The 18285-nt window shown below is 48.4% G+C and overlaps 2 protein-coding genes across 2 annotated transcripts in view; both read right to left on the bottom strand.

The window, feature by feature from the left end:
- Positions 1–797: 797 nt before the first annotated feature.
- On the bottom strand, positions 798–4164 carry alkbh5 (alkB homolog 5, RNA demethylase). The gene is made up of 4 exons (XM_029157701.3): positions 2804–4164; positions 2633–2713; positions 2420–2542; positions 798–1936 (listed from the first exon to the last, which is right to left on the bottom strand). Exons 1-4 carry the CDS (start codon positions 3520–3522, stop codon positions 1783–1785), a joined length of 1077 nt encoding a protein of 358 aa, XP_029013534.1. The 5' UTR covers positions 3523–4164; the 3' UTR covers positions 798–1782.
- Positions 4165–4376: 212 nt separating this feature from the next.
- The window catches only part of myo15ab (myosin XVAb), a 35805-nt gene continuing 21896 nt past the window's right edge, over positions 4377–18285 (bottom strand). The window contains exons 37-76 of the mRNA XM_029150972.3: positions 18114–18242; positions 17942–18048; positions 17683–17861; positions 17253–17325; positions 16948–17139; positions 16722–16804; positions 16564–16637; positions 15062–15170; positions 14880–14948; positions 14711–14775; positions 14354–14626; positions 14149–14230; positions 13966–14061; positions 13812–13872; positions 13623–13716; positions 13401–13515; positions 12281–12396; positions 12137–12196; positions 11886–11961; positions 11664–11779; positions 11426–11544; positions 11206–11347; positions 10800–10911; positions 10645–10719; positions 9924–10129; positions 9727–9842; positions 9540–9609; positions 9374–9446; positions 9108–9181; positions 8852–8934; positions 8612–8742; positions 8435–8529; positions 7838–7915; positions 7667–7763; positions 7048–7208; positions 6833–6966; positions 5710–5843; positions 5211–5344; positions 4945–5085; positions 4377–4839 (exon numbers count right to left, since the gene is read on the bottom strand). Coding sequence (XP_029006805.1) covers positions 4738–4839; positions 4945–5085; positions 5211–5344; positions 5710–5843; positions 6833–6966; positions 7048–7208; positions 7667–7763; positions 7838–7915; positions 8435–8529; positions 8612–8742; positions 8852–8934; positions 9108–9181; positions 9374–9446; positions 9540–9609; positions 9727–9842; positions 9924–10129; positions 10645–10719; positions 10800–10911; positions 11206–11347; positions 11426–11544; positions 11664–11779; positions 11886–11961; positions 12137–12196; positions 12281–12396; positions 13401–13515; positions 13623–13716; positions 13812–13872; positions 13966–14061; positions 14149–14230; positions 14354–14626; positions 14711–14775; positions 14880–14948; positions 15062–15170; positions 16564–16637; positions 16722–16804; positions 16948–17139; positions 17253–17325; positions 17683–17861; positions 17942–18048; positions 18114–18242 — 4446 coding nt within the window. The 3' untranslated portion in view covers positions 4377–4737. The remainder of the gene's footprint in view (positions 4840–4944; positions 5086–5210; positions 5345–5709; positions 5844–6832; positions 6967–7047; positions 7209–7666; positions 7764–7837; positions 7916–8434; positions 8530–8611; positions 8743–8851; positions 8935–9107; positions 9182–9373; positions 9447–9539; positions 9610–9726; positions 9843–9923; positions 10130–10644; positions 10720–10799; positions 10912–11205; positions 11348–11425; positions 11545–11663; positions 11780–11885; positions 11962–12136; positions 12197–12280; positions 12397–13400; positions 13516–13622; positions 13717–13811; positions 13873–13965; positions 14062–14148; positions 14231–14353; positions 14627–14710; positions 14776–14879; positions 14949–15061; positions 15171–16563; positions 16638–16721; positions 16805–16947; positions 17140–17252; positions 17326–17682; positions 17862–17941; positions 18049–18113; positions 18243–18285) is intronic.

Genomic DNA, 18285 nt, shown 5'->3' on the forward strand with positions numbered 1-18285 from the left:
GAAAGTACTGCTGAAAATAACCACGTACTTTACACTAACTTTAGGAAAGTTGTCTGTACCTCCTGATGCAGTTCCAAAATAGAAGTTTCCTTTTTTGAACCTTGGTAATTAATTTATCATTGGAGATTTATTTTAAATCTTTGATTAATTTAATGATTGTTGTTAGACATTCACTTTAATAATAATACTTCATCTGATAAAATCATCACTCTCCATTAGTAGCAAATACATTTCTTGCTAACAAATGCTTCAGAAATCATTAGAAAAATAAACATTTACCATTATTTCTGCAAATGGAAGGTTACAGAGGCAATATATGTATTTCTAATGTTACATTGTTCTAAACAAAATAACATTGTAACCACTGATAATGAAAAACATTCTGCTGAAATTGTTATTAACATGTATCCATGTATAATTTAAGAAACTTATACTGCTCAGAAAACTGAACTGACATGTACTGAAATGTGTCTTGTTTCCTCAAGTGATATGAAAACAACGTTAATACAAGCAAACCAAGTGACAATTAGATTTTTTCATAGGCACATTGTTAAAATGGTAACAATGCTTTATTAATTGTCAGATCAACTTTGTGGTGACACTGTTTTTTTTCATTTAGCCAGCACCATTTTAGTCAAAAAATTACAACTGAAAACTGTTACACAAGGTAAAAATCGCCACTGTCCACAAACACTGTGCCCGAAGTAAAGCACTGCAGTGTTTGCCTCTTGCACACCATTACTTTTAACTGCTAAACACGATCACAGCTGAGCAAAGTTTCAGAAAACCACTCATGCTGTTTTTAGAAAGTAATTTCTCCTGTTTATTTCTGTTCATGTGTAACTCTAACACAGCAGACAGCTAATGAGTACCTCTGCCAAATACGGCTCAGAGCAAGAAACAAATGCATTTGTTTACACATCAAACCTCAGGGACTAATACATCTGGAAATTAGGCTTCTTCCCAGTAGTGTTTAGACCTAAACTAAACAAGCCATAATAGAAACTGGATTTGCTCAATTAAGTTTTAGTTGTCTCCAAAAAGCACCCAATTTAAATGAGGAAAATTATATTTATTAGAGAACAGCAATAACATGGTCTCTGTCACAAAATATAAGGTAAAGCAACATCAGGCTAAAAGAGAAGTGTTAAAACAGGCCTGAGTATCTCACTTAAATCAGTTTTGTTGTTCCACCAAATTGTGACAAACACCCAAGTCAAATGACAACTTCATGTTTGCATATCCAGCTGTTGCCAATTAAAACTGTAGCTGAAAGTATAAACAGCAACTATCTGGGATGGCACAGTAAAGGTAGGGGTCAGACATTTTTGGTGAGAAAAAAAAACACAAAGATTTCAGTCTTCATAAAAGTTTTCCAATCAAAGACTATACAAGCATATTTTACATTATAACAAGTTAGATTACAGATCAGGTTTTATACAAGTCCATACCTGCAACTTCCTTTTAGCGCTTAAGGTCTGTACATCTTGGTTACAAAAAATACATGCTATTTTGAAGAATCTATGAACATAGCAACAAGGATTGTTTAATTTAAGGTAATTGAAGAGTTTAACAACAGAGTCTAACTGCAGCCATTAACTTTCAGTTTCATCTGCCAAACACAAATATACAATCAAACGGATCTAGACAACATAACTGTGCTTCCTGTGCCAGACTAAGTCTGGAGCAAGAAACTGTCTGATCAAAGAAAGAAAGAGGAGGTACTACTGAAATACATAGAGAACCATATATTATGTGAGTACATGTTTGACGCAAGGGAGCTCATTGGCGTCTTATTTTGACTTTGCGTCCTGAACTCTGCCGGTGCTTGTTGTGGTCCTGCTCTCGTCTCCAGTAATTTTCTGAACCAATGCTGTGGTGACGAGAAAGTGAAGGATGTCTGTTTTCCTCTTTATCCATCTCCAGAACCCTTGGCCTGGTAGAAGAGGAAGAGATAAGAAAACATTCAGCTTTATTATATTATTTATTGAGTGGCAGCAGTAACAAAGGCTGAACTTCTCATTGTATTAGAAATTATATTATGCTTCTCTGGCAGCATTCATTTCACCTTTTGCCAAAATGTCAGTGCTTAGGACATATAGCTCACCATAAACAAAATATGAGCTTATGTTTTTTTTTTGTCAGATCAAGTTTCCTGTGGCATCCATGCTGCTGCAACTGACCGACCTTGTGTTAATTAATGAGGAGGCTGCATCTCTTACATGGGCCTATCAATGTTATGCAAATACCCGATTAAAAATTCAATCAAGAAGAATGGCTCACATCATGTGGTGTCATTTTCATTCAAACCAAAGTGGCTCTAATGTCACCCTTTTTAGATCTGACTGTGCTGGCAGTTTTACAGATGCTTCGATTGGACCAGTGAACTTCTGGTGCGTCTGTACATAGGCACATATACCTGTGAGCAGCATCAGGGTCTGCTTTGCGACGCGAACGTTTGGCTTTCAAATGAGTAGATCTCTCTGCAGGGAAAGAACTTAAAGAACTGTAGGAATCCAGTCGAGGAGCATCCGGTTTTGTCCTGCCAAACAGGAGACAGTACAATAAGACGCACGGAGCGGAGCGTGAACTTTTATTGAAAGTTATCAGGTATTCTACTACGTAGACTTACTTTCTGAGGATGATAACTGCCCGCCGTTCCTTGATGTCTTGGGGCCTGATACAGTGAGTGATCTCATCTGCTGCATAGCCACTGAGGGAGGCAGAAGAAGCTTTTAGTCACAACTTCAGGTATGCCGCAAACAGTGACCCTACCAATAGCATCAAACACAGCCATAATCACCTGAGTACTGTGACGCTGCCTCTCCTCACAGGTAGGACAAACACGGGCTCAGAAACGCGTATTGGTTTAAACTGGAAGCGACAGCCGAAGCAGAGCGCGCTATCACTGAAAAATGACACTGAGACGATGGGCCTTGCAAAGATGTGCAGTGGATCCACATGGGACACGATGCAGCCTCCTGGCTGATAATCATTGATGACTGCACTGTTGACAAACCCTTCTGGGATGACTCCATCGGACACCAGGCGGTTAATGACCAGCTCGTGCACCCAGCTGGGGATGTCGTCCACCTCTCCCTTGCGGTACAGCCGCTCCTGGCCCGGTCCTCGCTTCTCCAGCTGGGCTCCGTACGTGTAGCCCTCTCCGAAGAAGTACTTGTTGCGGAGCGGCGCCCTGTCCACGGTGTGCTCGCGGTAAAGTCCAGCCTCTGCTTTAGCCACCACCTGGTCGATCTTCTCCTCGATGAGGGCGCACTCCTCCGCCGTGAAGATGCTCTTCTGCTGGATGCTGCTGCTCACCCTGTGGGCCTCCTGCTCCCGGAGCTCCGCGCTGTCGTCGCTGTGCTCGTACTCGTCATCGTCGGACTCTCGGTACTTGCGCTTTCGGCCCTTCTCGCTGCCATTACTTGTGCCGTGCACGTATTTATTTTTGTACTCGTCCCCGTGCGGAGTCATGGACTCCAACTTCTCCCTGAGGTCAGAGTATCCGCTCGCTGCCATGTCAGCCAAAACACTGTGACTGTAGCGTAGTGCGACGTGAGCTCCTGGTCAAACGTAGGTATCAGCGGTGCATTTCAGCACCGGTTCAAACGAGTTTGTTTGATATATGCGTAATAGATATCAAAATTTGTACTTTGTGAAGGATAAGTTACATTAACATTCACTTACAAGTAGTTGTCAATGCACCTTAGTGGCTAAGATTAGCGTTAGCTCAGCTTTTACACCGCCCTATCGGTATCTGAAAACTACAGCCTGGTTGCAAACCTGGCAAGCTGTAAATGTCTTTATCAGAAAATTACAAACAAACCGAGCTAATAAAGACGCTGTCAACACTACAATGCGCTTAGACAGCAGAGAGCCTAGCTAACGATAACTAGCCGGGCTGCTACCTAGCTACACTAGCCTGGCTTGGGTTGTCGATGGCTGCCTGGAAATACCGACAAACCACGCAGCAACATTTCAAACGTCGCCGTTGAGTTTCAAAAGTCGGTGTTCTGCTTTCCTCAAAAACTCGAATCCACAAAGTCCATGGGATCCATCGTTACAGTGTCGCAATGCTTGGCCACGCTGTGCAAACGCAACCTTAACACGTCTCCAACAGACGCTGGAAATAAACTCGTGTGACCTGCCGGAGGTGTGCGCATGCTCAGTGGGAGGGACGGTCACGTGTCCCGGCTCGTATTTATTTTTATGTAGTTAAACTGCCGCTGCCGAAGTCTTCCAAGACCAAAATAGTGCAAGGGAGATTGTTTGTTTTGTAAGTATTCTTTTACAGAAGATCTTATATTCACTTATAGTAAATTTAATAAAAAAGATTAGTAACATTGTGAGCATCTATTGCAGCTGTGCATGAATCATTTTTGAATTCATTACTTTATTTTGTTAAAATATTCTTTACAAAATACGTTTATGCTTTACATATAATGAACTGTTTACATGAACATGAACCAACAGTAGTAATAAAAACATTAAAAAAGCATTTTACATGTAAGGTATAAAACTTAGAAATGCCAAAGCAAAGGCCTGTGAAGCTTGCTCACTGTGCATTTACAGCTTTTATACAGCTAAACATATTTCATGTGAAATGTAATAAAACTCCAATAAGTGCATTTATCATGGTTTGAAAATATGCACTTATGTCGTCACATAATAACCACCTGAAAGAAAGAAGAGTTAGGCCACGTGTGAATAAAGCTAAGAGTGTGCACCAGCGTGTCACAGCATGGTGATTTCGCTGGGTGGCAGGGTGAGCCTTTTCTCCCGTAGAGACATCATGTTCTCCACCTGCATCGCGATGACTCGACACAGCTCCAGGCCCTGTGGATAAACACAACCAGCATCAGCACCGCGGCTCTGACGCAGCAGCGCCACTGAAAACAAACAGCTGCGGCTTCTGTCCGCGTTCCTGTGTTTGCCCAGGACCTGCTCCAGCTGCAGCTGAATGACCCGCTGTGTGTTCATGTCCCCTACAGTGAGGTCCACATAGGGGTAGCTGGCGCCTGCAGTGGGCCTCTGGGTGCGGCTGGACTGCACCTCCGCCAGGGGGATCACCGCCATCAGCTCCTGCGCCACAGAGACCAAACGTCATAACGCACAGTTGCCTATTTAGGCTGCGCAGCTCCGCTTTCAGTCACGATGAGCTGAGTCACATGAGTGTGCGTTTGGAATGTGCGCGCGTGGTTGCCTACGTGTGTCGTTTTGTGCAGGAAGTGAAGACCGTGTTGACTGACAGCAACGATACAGGGGGCGTAGAAGGTGGTGGAGCTGCTGCTGTGGATGTAGAAGAAGGAGGAGCCGAACATGGGGAATGAACTGACCAGTCCTAAAACACAGAGACAGAGTTTAGGGAGCGAACGCAGACTCACACCTCATGAACAGGACAGAACCCCTGACATTTTGAAAGGGCATTTTAGAAACACTGCACCTCAAATCAAATCTAAATGAAAGCTGCTTGGAAGAACAGTTTCATCAGCCAATATTTTGTTTAGACTCATTAACATTATCCCCAAAATTGAAAACTGAACCTAGTTTAATGAAGCTGTAGATGCAGGAAGTTTAGTTTTTGCCCCCCTTTATTAAAGTCTTACTGGGTTTTGTCCCTGCTCAGAATGCGTCGTGTCCCAGTCAGGTTAAACTTCATAATCTTCTATTCAACATAAGTCTGTGAATGCTAGACAGGAGTCTTACCCAGAAACTGGGCCCTGGCCTGGTGCGGGTTCAGGGACTGCACCTGCTGCATGTGCTGCGTCACCATGGTAACCCACTGCTGGGGAGGCTGCTTTTTGAAGAGCGGAGCGGCGATGTACTCCGATAGTTCGTGTCTGGAGGAGAGAGGGAGCGGAGCGGCGGCTCAGATAAACCCAGACCGGCGCCCGTCTTAACGAGCCGGCGCCGGTCTGCTCCGCTGCTCGCTCTGTGCGAGCGGCCCGACACGCCGATAACTCTCAGAGCCGCAAACAAGGCCTGTCACAGTCGACAAATTCAGCAGCAAGGCGACTGAACTTATCAAACTGCTGAAACGCTGGAGAAAAAAAGTCATCCGCTTTTACGTTTATTCTCTTATAATATATTTGTATTTACTTTGAAAGTTTGTATAATTTACTCTATTTATTTATTACTATGGTAAGTTTTACATAGAATACACTTGATTTGCTCCTATTTGACATTTAAATACATCTTTTATCTGTTCATAAACTCAGATTTTTACTTTAATTGTGTAATGAGTTTTTAATTTGACTCATGCAAACATTTAACACAAATACGCACAAGATTAACAAGATTAAATTTGAAGTAACTACGACTGAAAAGAATCAGCAATATGCCAAAAAATAATAACAGATGACCTGTGCTTATTTATAACTTATACTAATTAAAGTTTATGAGGCACCAACATTCATTTGATTCCTCAAAGAACTGACAATGTATTCAATTTTACTATTTCTCTCTGTAGGTTGTGTTGTGTTTTTTCATTGTTTTATATTCATGATCGATCCAGACCTGTCATACCTGCCTGTCTCCACTGGGGGAAGACTTGACCTAAGAATTACAGTGGCTTTATATGAATGATGCTGGGGTTTAAACAGAAAATAGGACATTTACATTTAAATTTACAGCCTAAGCTACATGAGAAACTTAAGGCTCAAATTAACAATCTGTTACCATGTCATCATAATCACCATCATCATCATGGCAATTTACTGAGATTCATTTATTGCTGTATTTTATCACAGCATCATCCACATTCCTGCAGGTGAGATCCACCTTTTTAAGCTTTGATGCTAATTGTCATTTATGTGTACTGGTTTCTTACATGCTGGGGATGAAGATGATATCTCTGGCTCTGTGCTGCAAAGCTGCCAGTTTGGAGATCTGGTGGAACTGTTGATCGCTCACTTTACCATGTGGGAGAACATTCAGCAGCCCTTTACGATAGTCCGGCAGGATCTAAGCAAACATACCCAGTTATACACACACACAACACACACTATCTGTGTAGAGTGTGTGAGCACACAGCATCCGTTGTACCTGATTAAAGTGCATGGCAACACAGAGCTCATTGTCAAACTTGAGCGGCTGAGTCCAGACGACCCGTCTGACCCAGAAGCTGTAGTCCGAGTCCACTACCTCAGCCTCTGTGGCCACGTCCAGGATGTACTCGTGTTTGTTGAGGGGACGCACATTCTGACCTGAACACAAACACACACAGTTTTAGAAAAGGTTCTGTGATCTGTACTTTAGAAGCAGCTGTTAACAAAAAAGCTAAAATTATGTCATGTTTATATATAACGAAATGTATATATCTTGATATAATAACACATATATATTTGTATTGTTCTCAGGGATGTCAGTTTTTACACATAACACATCAATAAAGTCGACCCTCTCATTGTATTGTTTCTGGCCAAGACTGTGAGCTGTGATATCTGTGTCTACAACAAAAGGTGCATATGGAGCCATGTCTTGTTATTTTGCCGTGACAGTCGTATCAGGACTCGGGATCATGAGTAACTTTCTCCCACTGCTGGAAATCAGAGAACAGTGTGATACGTGATCCGTGAGCGGATGTGCTTCGCTGACAACAAAGAGGAGGCTGAGTGTGACATTGTGTCAGTGTTCATGGCAGCTTGTGTGTCTGGAAGCTCGCCTCTGTTGGTGACTAAAAAGATGGCGTATTCCTCCACGGCCTCCAGTTTGTGCAAGCCCATCTCGTAGCACAGTTCCTCGATCACCTCCAGGGCCACCTGAAACACAGCAGGATGTCAGCGCTCATCGTGGGGCCTCGGCTCACGGTGCGCGGCCGCTGCTCAACACCCACGGTGCATGTTTTGATTTTCACGTGACGCTCGATGCCTCCAGGGAAGAGGAACAGCTGACGTTTGGAACTCCGTCCCGCCTGAGGAAACACAAACACACGCGGTGCTGTGTGTGCGGTGCATACAGTGGACACACTGGACACTGTCAGCATCGCCACACACCTAAACACACACACAACTGTGGGCAACGCACATATTTAAGTATGGTTTTTAAGAACTTTTCAACTTTGAGAAATCTGTGCTTTAACTTTCACACAATCAATTACAGTTTGAATGTGAATGTGATGTGTGACTAAAACAGGACTGAATACACAAATTGTGCATTTGTATGTGATTATTTACTTCATTGTAATGAGTCACCCTGTGCATGTTGTCTGTAACTCATCAAATCTCCCATCTGGTTTAATAGTTTTAGACAGCAGTGGAGCTCACAATAAGAACAAACATTAGTCCTCTTTAACATATAATCAATTACTACATTCATTTTCTGCTTAGCTCAATAATGGCTAAAGGTATATAACACGCTGTGCTTCTTGTAGCTGTGGTTAGGCTGATTCTTCATTTAGCAGATATTCTGTCGTTATTGTGAATGCTCTCACCATCACAGCCTTCAGCTCCATGCCGTTGGGTGGAACGCCGCGGCCTCCGTGCCGGAACGTCTGCTTCAGGTTCTGCTCGCACGCCTTGGCGATGCCTTAACACGTGCACAGAAAGCATTAGCCAGGTGGACGGTGCTGTGCACACCTGGCGAGTGTTAGCGCGTAGCGGCTAGTTACCCTGATACTGAGCCCCGCCGCTGCGAAAGGACTGCTGCAGGTACTTGAGCAGGAAAGGCTTGAGCACCTCAGAGCAGCGATGGGAAGCGGTGAGGATGTAGAGCAGCCTCCAGCCTCGTTGGCAGCTATCACTGCACGGCAGCACAGCACAAGACAGCAGCGACGCACACGGGATGACGGCTCGGTGAAGCACGAAGAGCACAGGACGCGTGTGAGTGTACAGTATGTTGGTAGACTTACGGTTTGGAGCTGGTGTTAGCAGTAAGCTGTTTGAGGAGCTGGCAGTAAGCCTCATCCTTCATCAAGGTGAACTCCCCTATAAGCTGAGCGAAGACACACACACACACACACACACACACACACACACACACACACACACACACACACACACACACACACACACACACACACACACACACACACACACACACACCACATTATTATCAGCTGCCATAGAGAAAGCAGCAGTCTATCAAATAATGGTGTGTGTATTTACCTTGAGGAAATTGCTAACCACTTCCTGTTCTGTCAGTCCCTTTAATGGAGCATCACCCATGAAACGCATCACAGCTACACAAAACACATAATCAGGGCACACGCACACACACGCACGCGAGTCAATGACATAGAAGTCCTGTGGAGAATTCTATTAACTACTTAAAATCTGATACAACACGTCTCTTTTCAACGGGGATGAATCAGAGCCCAGATGTAATAAAAGCAATCACACGATGTAATTGGAGGAGAGACACCAGAACTTACACAGGAAGAGATCGGTTGCCACTCTGTTCATGGCCGGATCCGTGAACTCTATCAGCGACTCGGACAGCGGAGTCTGCAAGGCGGTAAATAATACAGGAAAAGCGTCAACGACCTTTGACCCACAGAGGTTTGCAGAGATGCAGAGCTGCAGGAAGAAGGACGGGACCTTGGAGAATTTGATCATCTCACTGGGCTCCCGGGAGTCGCGACTCCTGTTTCTGCTCTTCAGGGAGTCTCTGAAAACAGTTGGGCACTTAATTAAAAAGAAATCACAATTCACCAAAACTGTGAATTATTTACCGAGCATGAGGTGGTGTGTGTGTCTGTGTTGTGTAGACTTGTATGGCTCTCACCCCTTCCCACTGGGCTGTCTGAAGTGCTTCCTAGCAAACTCCAACATGTCATATTTACTGTCCAGCAGGTCCCTCTCGTCCAGATCTCCATCCGCGAAGGCATCCAGGGAGATGTTCTGAAAGCCCGAGACTGACAGTGAAAAACAAGCTGCCACTCATTCATGTGTGTGTGTGTGTGTGTACGCGTGCCTCCGCACCTCTATCGTCTGATCTATCTCGTGCGCGGCCATGGTGGAGGCCACGGCGACGGCCACGGCCGAGGACACGGCGAACTGTCCCGCTCCTCCTCGAGGCTCCGACGTGCGATCCAGCGGCAGCGACAGGAAGTCGGGAGGAGCGACGGGCTGCACGCAGTCGGCCGGGAAGGCGGCGGAGCGGCCGAACACGGCGCCGAACTTCCAGCCTGACACGGAGGAGAGTCACAACACGCGGTTACACTAAACACACACCGGCTGCTTTGTGCCCTTTTCTCTCACAGCGGCTCGTTTACGGGACTCAGGAGGGAGTTTCTCTCCATTTTGGCACCGCTCACGTCATAAATCTGAGCTAAATGCACCTTTTGGTCCGAGTCCAAACATTTTATGTGGTTGTGGTTTATTTCTTTGGGATGCGAGTTGAACTAAAAGTGAAATACATGCGGAAATTCTCCTTGTATTGAGGTGAGTGGGTGCAGATTGAGTTCAGCTTTGTGTTATGAAAAAATGACATGAATGGACATTTTTCAGATTGCAATTGAATATCTGTCAAGTGGCTAAAAATGTTCTGATGCAATTTGAGTCCGCTGTCATTTTAAATGGTCATCCTTCGTGTTTTCAGCCCTTGGCTGTGATGTTAACACCTGCGTCCTCCTGCAGCATGCGAGGTACACAAACCTGGCTTCAAGTCCCGTGGTTTGAAGACACGTGCACGGACACTCACCAAAGTCTTGCGTGTCTCTTTTCAGCTCCTCCAAAAACACCACCTTCTTCCTCACCACGCAGCCGTAGCTGTAACCTGGAGAGACCGGCAAGGAAGCACGCACACGCGCTCAGATCTCAGATGAGCACCAAAAATAATGTGTCCCAAAGCGTTACCTTTCTGCAGCCCATCCATGACCTGCAGCCTGATGATGTCACCTTTGTGGAAAGTCAGCATCGAGCGGTCGTCTGTCACAAAGTTACGCTCTGCAATTACATACTCTGAGTCCTGAAGGGACAAAAACAACATTGTTAGTGTGTGTGTGTGTGTGTGTGTGTGTGTGTGTGTGTGTGTGTGTGTGTGTGTGTGTGTGTGTGTGTGTGTGTGTGTGCGTGCGCGTGCGTGTGCGTGTGTGTGTGCGTGCGTGTGTGTGCGTGCGTGTGTGCGTGTGTGTGTGTGTGCGTGTGTGTGTGCGTGCGTGTGTGTGCGTGCGTGCGTGTGCGTGCGTGCGTGCGTGCGTGCGTGCGTGCGTGCGTGCGTGTGTGTGTGTGTGCGTGCGTGCGTGCGTGTGTGTGTTGGTACCTTCTTGATCTCGCTGATGAAGGTGTCTATGAGGTGTTTGACCTGCGGTGCTTTGGCCGAGAACAGGATCAGCTTCTCGTGGGTCAGATTGAATTCCAACATGTTTTCAGATGGGATGGTCACGAACAAGATGTCAGCGAAGCTGTTATAACAGAAACACAGTGCAACATAAAGGCCTCACCCTTGTGGTGGACTTGATATTATAACACACAGCACATACGTGTACGGACGCAGGACTCTGAAGTAGTCTGGAGCTGCAGCGCTGCTTTTCACAGTCTTCAGCAGCTTGATGCCGCTGTGGGACACGGACAACACCTGCACACCTGTTCCTACACTCCCCTGCACACACACACACACACACACACACACACACACACACACACACACACACGTTTAATAGAAATGAATCCACACTCAGTAATCACCACCCCCCCCCCCCCCCCCTCCCTCCACCTCACCGAGGCCGGGAACAGGCGGGAGAAGTAAATTTCCCAGGTCTCTCTGGCGGCCGTCACCACGGTCTTCTTCACGTGCTCCTCCACCGGATCCACATTCTGTTCGACGCCGTGCTTCGCTGCCATTCACACACACACACACGGGAATCCATGAATGTCAAAGAGATGCGTCCGGCCTAAGCATGAGCTTTAAGAGAATGTCTCCGGGAAGAACAGGCAGGCTACCGAACAGAGCTTTCATTTTCTGCCTTTCATCGCGGGTGATGCGAACACACGCCTCTGACAGCGTGTCATTCACGATCTGTGGGAGAGAAGCAAAGGCCGCGTCATTTAATCGGATCTTTCTATCATTGTTCCGTTGTCAGGTGAAGGTATGGTGAGGGATGGAAAGGGGAACGAGTCAACAAATGCATTTCATTAAAATAACAGCAGGTGTTTGTCTGTGACACTGAGTTAATGCAACCTCCTGACGTCACCTGTTTGAAGATGAGGTCCAGCACCAGAGGGTGGTTGAAGCTGTCTTTGGGATAAAACACCTTTAAAAGAAGCAGAGAGACATGTTGTTTGCTGTGGCTGTGGCCGCGCGTGGCCGCGTTAATCGGCGCGTGCGCGTGTACGACCTCCTTCCGCAGGTACAGCCTCCAGGGAACGTTGGTGTAGGTGTAGTGCTCCTCGCTGGCACTCTGGTGGAGCTGCGTCTGGATGCTTTCCGTCTCCACCGGGAGCTCGCGGGAAACTGCGTCGGGACGTTCAGAGACCAGACAAAGGTTTGCATTCAGCTCATTTATCTGGTTTTCATCCCACAGACGTCACTTAAATGTAATTTCTAAACCAGACAGCTGCAAATATTAAGTTATTCCTAGAAAAGGAAACACGGGGGCGTAAATAACTGATCCCCAGGGATTTTACTTGAAACCTGCAGAGATGTTCATTAACAGCGGTTAAAGAAACAAACACGTTGCTGCAAAACCACATACAATCGCAAATCAACACAGCACCAGAAAATGACGCCACCTAGTTCATAGAGAACGACCCACTGCCCCTTAGCACAGAGAATAAGGATTTATGGCCTTGATGAAAATACTCAGCAAGAGGTACCATGCCCTCAGACTGCAACACTGGATGCAGAGAATAATGCAGAAAAAATGGAATACTAAATCACAATATAGCTCAAAAAAATGCAATCTGATTATTTTCCCATATCTTCCATCCCTAACATCCGCCCTCTCCCTGCTCCTGCCTGCTGGCGAAGCCGTTCTCATCACTTAAACCTCGCCTTTCTGCTGCTGCGCCCTCCTCCTCCCTCACCTCAACCTTGACATTCGGTGTCCGTTTTGTCCCAGTCAACACGGCTGTTTGGACAAAAGTGTATTAATTGAGCGGCCGATCCTCCTGCCAATTGTAGGTTCATAAATAATGCTAATGATATGTAAATTGTCCCCGAAACAGCCTGTCGGGGGACAGAAGGGAGTGTGGGCTGCGAGGCCGATTAGTTCAGCTGGTGCCTTGCTCCAGGACAGAAACGCTGACTCTGCTCATAAAAAACAACACTCAGTCACTCAACCTGCTTCCTGTGGCAGCGGCCTGAGGGGTACATGTGTGTAAACTCTATTCAAATTCCTCCAGATGACGTCACCTGCGGACGGATCTGTCCCACTGCTCCCACTGTTAAGCTTTTTGTTTCGGTTGAGCTCCAAATAAAACTTCAAACTTGACGTGTGTTCACGGGGGCATGAGTACCTGGAGGAGGTGGAGGGGGGGGGCGAGCCGAGGGTCGCGTCTTTGGAGCCTTGGAGGGTTCAAAGGTCACGTCTCTCACTCCAGACGCAGACGGTGACGGAGCGGGACTTCTGGGCTGGAGACGGTCCAGAGCACGATGGCATCATGAGTCTGTGTGTGTGTGTGTGTGTGTGTATGTGTGTGTGTGTGTGTGTGTGTGTGTATGTGTGTGTGTGTCTCTACCTGTGGAGCGGGAGGGTTGTCCATCTGCGGTTTGAGGATTTGCAAAGCCTCATCGCGTGCGGTTTGCTTCTTCCTGAACTTCCCCTCTGGCCTCCTACAGTTAACGGGGTGTAACACGGGGTGTTAACACCACACGGCACACGTTGAACAGCGTCATCCAAGTGTGCGTCTGTTTGTGCATCCTCTCACCTCTTGCCCGGCGGCAGCGGCCCCGGTGGTGGAGGCGGGGAGTTGTACCTCCTGATGATATCTTTAAAAAGCCATTTTTGATTTAGTCAAACGGTAGAAGTTGTTACTTTGACCACAGTGGTCACAACGATGAGGAAAACTCAGGCTCAGATACCTTGGACGCCATGGCTGGGAACCACGTGATCTGAAGCCTGAGACGAGTACTTCACCACCTCTCCAGCAGGGGGCAGTGGAGAGGACAGCGCTGGCGCTAAAGCAAACGCACATGGAGACATAGAAACGGTAAGAAAGGCTGCTCTCAGATCAGCTGTAACGAAGTGTCTCACTGTCCACTCACCCAACGTCCTGGCTGGTTTGTCTGTGTGAGAGGGGGCGCCTGGAGCCTTCCTCCGAGGAGCGCTGTCCTTCCCCGGCTGCACCTGAGAACCATACATCAGGGTCATTGCGCCCTAATTACATTCACTCACTTATTTTCCATCCAATCAATCCTTATGCGAGATGCCGCTCTGCGCCGCTACCGCGCGTGTCTCGCGGCCCCTGACCTGTGCAGCCGGGCCGGTCCGCGGGCCCGGCTGGGATGTGAGGTCACGACGGGGGTCCCGGTGAGCGGCCGGCGCGTAGGGGCTGAGGGGGACGCTCGCTCCAGCATAGGGGGTGGGGGTGAAGTTGGCGTAGGGGCTGGGGGGCACGACAGCGTAGGGGCTGGGCGGGTGCTGCAGCAGGGGGCTCATGGGAGGACTGGTGACTGGGGAGGTGGGGGGGCTGGTCGCCGGGCTGCCGGCCATGGCCATAGCCTGCCTGGTCATCTGCTGAGCCTGAGAAACAAGGAAGCGGTGCAAAAAATTCAAAGCCCGAGCCACGGGACAGATGAAGAGACACAGATCCAGACGGAGGCTCACCATGATGACGGCCTGCTGGTTCACGATCGCCTGCTGCTGCTGGGACAAAACAGCCTGCTGGGCATCTGGAGGAGGAACACGGCGAAAAGGATGAAGGGGTGGAAAATCCTAGCTGATGAGGAGGTTTTTTTCTCTCTCTCACACATTTCTCTTCACACTTGATACAAACCAGTTGTTACAGGTGCCACCGCAGCAACAGGAGGCGCCATCACGCCTCCCACAGGGAGGACTCTCACAGCTGCCGATGGAGAGCACACAAACAAATTTGCCTCCGGTCTCCGTGTGTTGTTAGTGCTAATGGTGCGCAGGGCAGCGGGTGCGTGAAGCATGTGTTGGACGCGCGGCACCCACCTCCCGGCGGCGGCGGCGGGCCGGCGGGCTGCCCCGGCTGGTGCCAGCCTCCCCCCACGCCCCCGGCGCCCTTCAACCTGCCGCACAGGCTGGAAGCGGACTCCGTGTCCTGTGGGAAACCGTGGGTCACGCACACACTTTGAGTAATAATAGGACTTGCGACTGCCTGGACCGATGACGTCCTGTCCTGGATGTGCAGCCTGTCCTCCACAAATCAGCCACGCGCCCATAAATCCACAGGAGGGTGTGTTTGTAGGTCATGTCTCATTAAATAGTAAGACCTTCATTTGCCAGAGTGTCGTTCCCACGTAAGCGGATCCGCGAGCTCGCGGCTGTGACAGTTACGGTAACTGGGAGAGGCCTGTAGAACACATCTGATACATGCTAATTCCTGTCGGCCGCATCCGATAGCGCGGCTGCCGTTCACCGCGACTGCAGACGTAAGGATTTAACAGCCACTACACGCTGCACTACAACAGCAGAAACATATAACGCTTACGACGAAGCTAATGTTTGATGTTTGTACGTGGACAGTTACTCGTTTGTTTTTCTCCATGCTCCCAGTAATGAGTCTTACATTAAAATGCTGAACGTCCAGGGCAATGATCCAAAGCAGACTTAGAATATCCTCGACTTCCAAGTCAATAGACCGCCGCGCTATTTGCAAACACTGATGATGGAAGCGAGCTGCTTGTGCATTTCGGCAGTGGAGATGAGGCAGCATCACATCCCCAGTGCGTGAGCGCGCTGACTGGCCTGACTAATAACAGCTTGCAACCAGAAATGTCAGCGGCTGCTTTGGAGATCTGTGAAAGCCAAGTTAATGAGCTGAATATCGATTATGGCGCTCGGATCTGCAACCGAGAGACACTTTGAGGATTTTTTACAACTTGCTCATTGGGTTAAATACTTGGACCAGGCCGCTACGCCCACTGTTGCACACGCGTCCTTTTGATGGAGGCGGCTGTAAAAGGATCTATGATCTGATCCTAGTCCAGCTCAGCTTCTTCCCAATGTCAATTTCACCAAAAGAAGCAGAGGGAAATGACTTAAAGGTGTCTGAATAAGAAAGAAGACAGACTTCAGGCAGGGACCGACTGCAAGAGGTTTCCCTCAAAAAATACAAACTTTAATAATTTAGTCAGACTTGATGTATTCCAGCCTCCTGTCTGTTAAATGGGTCATAGTCTAACATCAATGTGGCTCTTTCTATTTTGACGTAAACCTACAAATCTGAGACTTTGCTTTTGATTAAATATTATTTAGCTGCACAAAAAACATTATTAGTCTCAGAAAGAAACATCTCTCTCTCAAAAATCAGATTTACCTTGAGGAACTCTATGTATTTGGGAAAACCTCCTCTTTGTGTTTACTAGTGCAGGTAGGAAGCTGTTGCTTTTTACCACACGTGCGATTCTGGACCTCTGGACAGTAACGTGCCGTAAACGCTGCACAGAGGAATCCCTCCCCGTGCGAAGATGTGAGACAATGATGTAACTTACTCCAGTTCCGTCGGATAGTACAGGATCAAACAAGCTGTCCAGATAACGATCCATCCCTCTTGGAGGCTCGAGGTCTTTTGGAGGAGAGGAGAGGATTTATGGTCGGGTGTCAGTGAAATCAATATGTGAGCACTCAGATGTTTGCCCTAATAATGCACCGTGGCTGGAGAATCCATCAGGTCCAGGTCCGGCTGAAGATATGACATCATCCTTCTTGTCGAAGCCGCCACCCAACAGGCTTCTGCACGACAGGAGGAACAGAGTGGAGTCAAGTGCATCCAGCCTGCGTCTCTGGCTGCGTGTCCTGGACCCGCCGTTCTGGACGGGTTTGAGCTGGTGCCTGAGATCTCACATAAACTGTATCTGAGCGTGTGCGGGACCCACATGCTGGCATTGGGCCGCACTCGGCTCGGTTCCTGCGCGGAGATGATGAAGTAGCTGCAGTGTTTGGGAAAATCGGCGGGAAGCTCCAGGTCCGACATCAGGTCCAGAACGTAATCGGAGCCCTCCAGCTCCACCCACTGGGCCGGCTCCTTCAGCAGCACCGACCAGCCCCGCCGGGCCTCCACCACCCCCCTGCACACACACACACACACACACACACACACACAGGGACACACGGAACGGTTGTGACTCACTGCCTCCGTGATGTCACCGTTTACTGCTGAGGTTCAACCACTGGGCCACACCTGTGCTGTAAGATGTCTCTGGCCATCGCTTCCCCCGTCGTCCAGGAGTGTAGAGGACACAGGAAGGACACACCTGAAGCACAAAGGACACACAAAACTTCAGAAACGCCACTAAACAGGACTCCGCTCAACAAAACGCCGAACTGTGCAACGAGGCGGTGTTGTAACAGGAGCGTGAGCCATTACAGCCATTCACTCAGCTGAATCACTGTAACTCGGCTGGCTCCGTCCACGGCGATTCACAGGCCTCAGCAGCAATAAACAGACACAACAGGCTCAGCCAGTGACCCGGGCGAGGACGGGGTGTCTCTAATCCTCAGTGGACTCAGCAGGAGGCCACAGCACAGGGCAGAGGAGGAAAGGGGAGAGGAACAGAACTCGTCCAGGCACCAACGGGCCTCGGCTTCACGTGCTGTGTGCGATCTCTCACCGTCCAGGCAGTGGATGTGCAGCACGGTGAGCGCCCTCTTGCGGTGCGCGGTCCACTCCAGGAGGCAGGGCGGGTACGTGCGCCCGTGCTCGGGCCCCGCGTCCAGCTGCTGCAGGGCCTGGAGCAGGTGATGCTGGCACACGAAGCTGTACCCGTCCGGCCCGTAGTCAGAGACAAACCTGCAAGGTCGAGATCACAACAGTCCGTTCACGCTGTGCATCGGAAGCACTGGGAGGTGGGCGGTTTCCGGGGTTCTTACTTCAGCAGATACTTGGCCAGTCTTTGAGACGGCAGGAAGGCAGAGAGGCAGGAGGAGAGCAGGAGCCAGCCTCGCTCCGAATTCAATATATTTGGGTTTCTCCAAACCTAATGGAGGAGAGTGAGTCAACGTAGCTGAGCATTATGAGCAATATCAAAGAACCAAGTCTCACCTGATTGGCCACCTGGACCAGGATCTCATCCCGGAGGCTGGGGTTCGAGAGTCCTCTCTGGATGATGTAGTTGCCAAAGAGGTTCTCCTGAGCTCCATTCAGGTTGGGATCCCCCATGAACCTTAAAATCTGCCCGGTGCACAGGCAGTGATACATCACACACACCCCTCAC

This window comes from Betta splendens, chromosome 1 (assembly GCF_900634795.4).
Source record: "Betta splendens chromosome 1, fBetSpl5.4, whole genome shotgun sequence".
In the NCBI taxonomy this organism is placed as follows: Eukaryota; Metazoa; Chordata; class Actinopteri; order Anabantiformes; family Osphronemidae; genus Betta; species Betta splendens.

What these genes read in the sequence shown, in the direction of transcription:
- alkbh5 (XM_029157701.3), bottom strand. Translation starts at nt 3,522, where the DNA reads ATGGCAGCGAGCGGATACTCTGACCTCAGGGAGAAGTTGGAGTCCATG. An exon ending in GGCAGCGTCACAGTACTCAG is followed by an intron (nt 2,714 to 2,803) that starts GTGATTATGGCT and finishes TGCCTCCCTCAG; the next exon opens with TGGCTATGCAGCAGATGAGA. An exon ending in GCAGTTATCATCCTCAGAAA is followed by an intron (nt 2,543 to 2,632) that starts GTAAGTCTACGT and finishes CCTGTTTGGCAG; the next exon opens with GACAAAACCGGATGCTCCTC.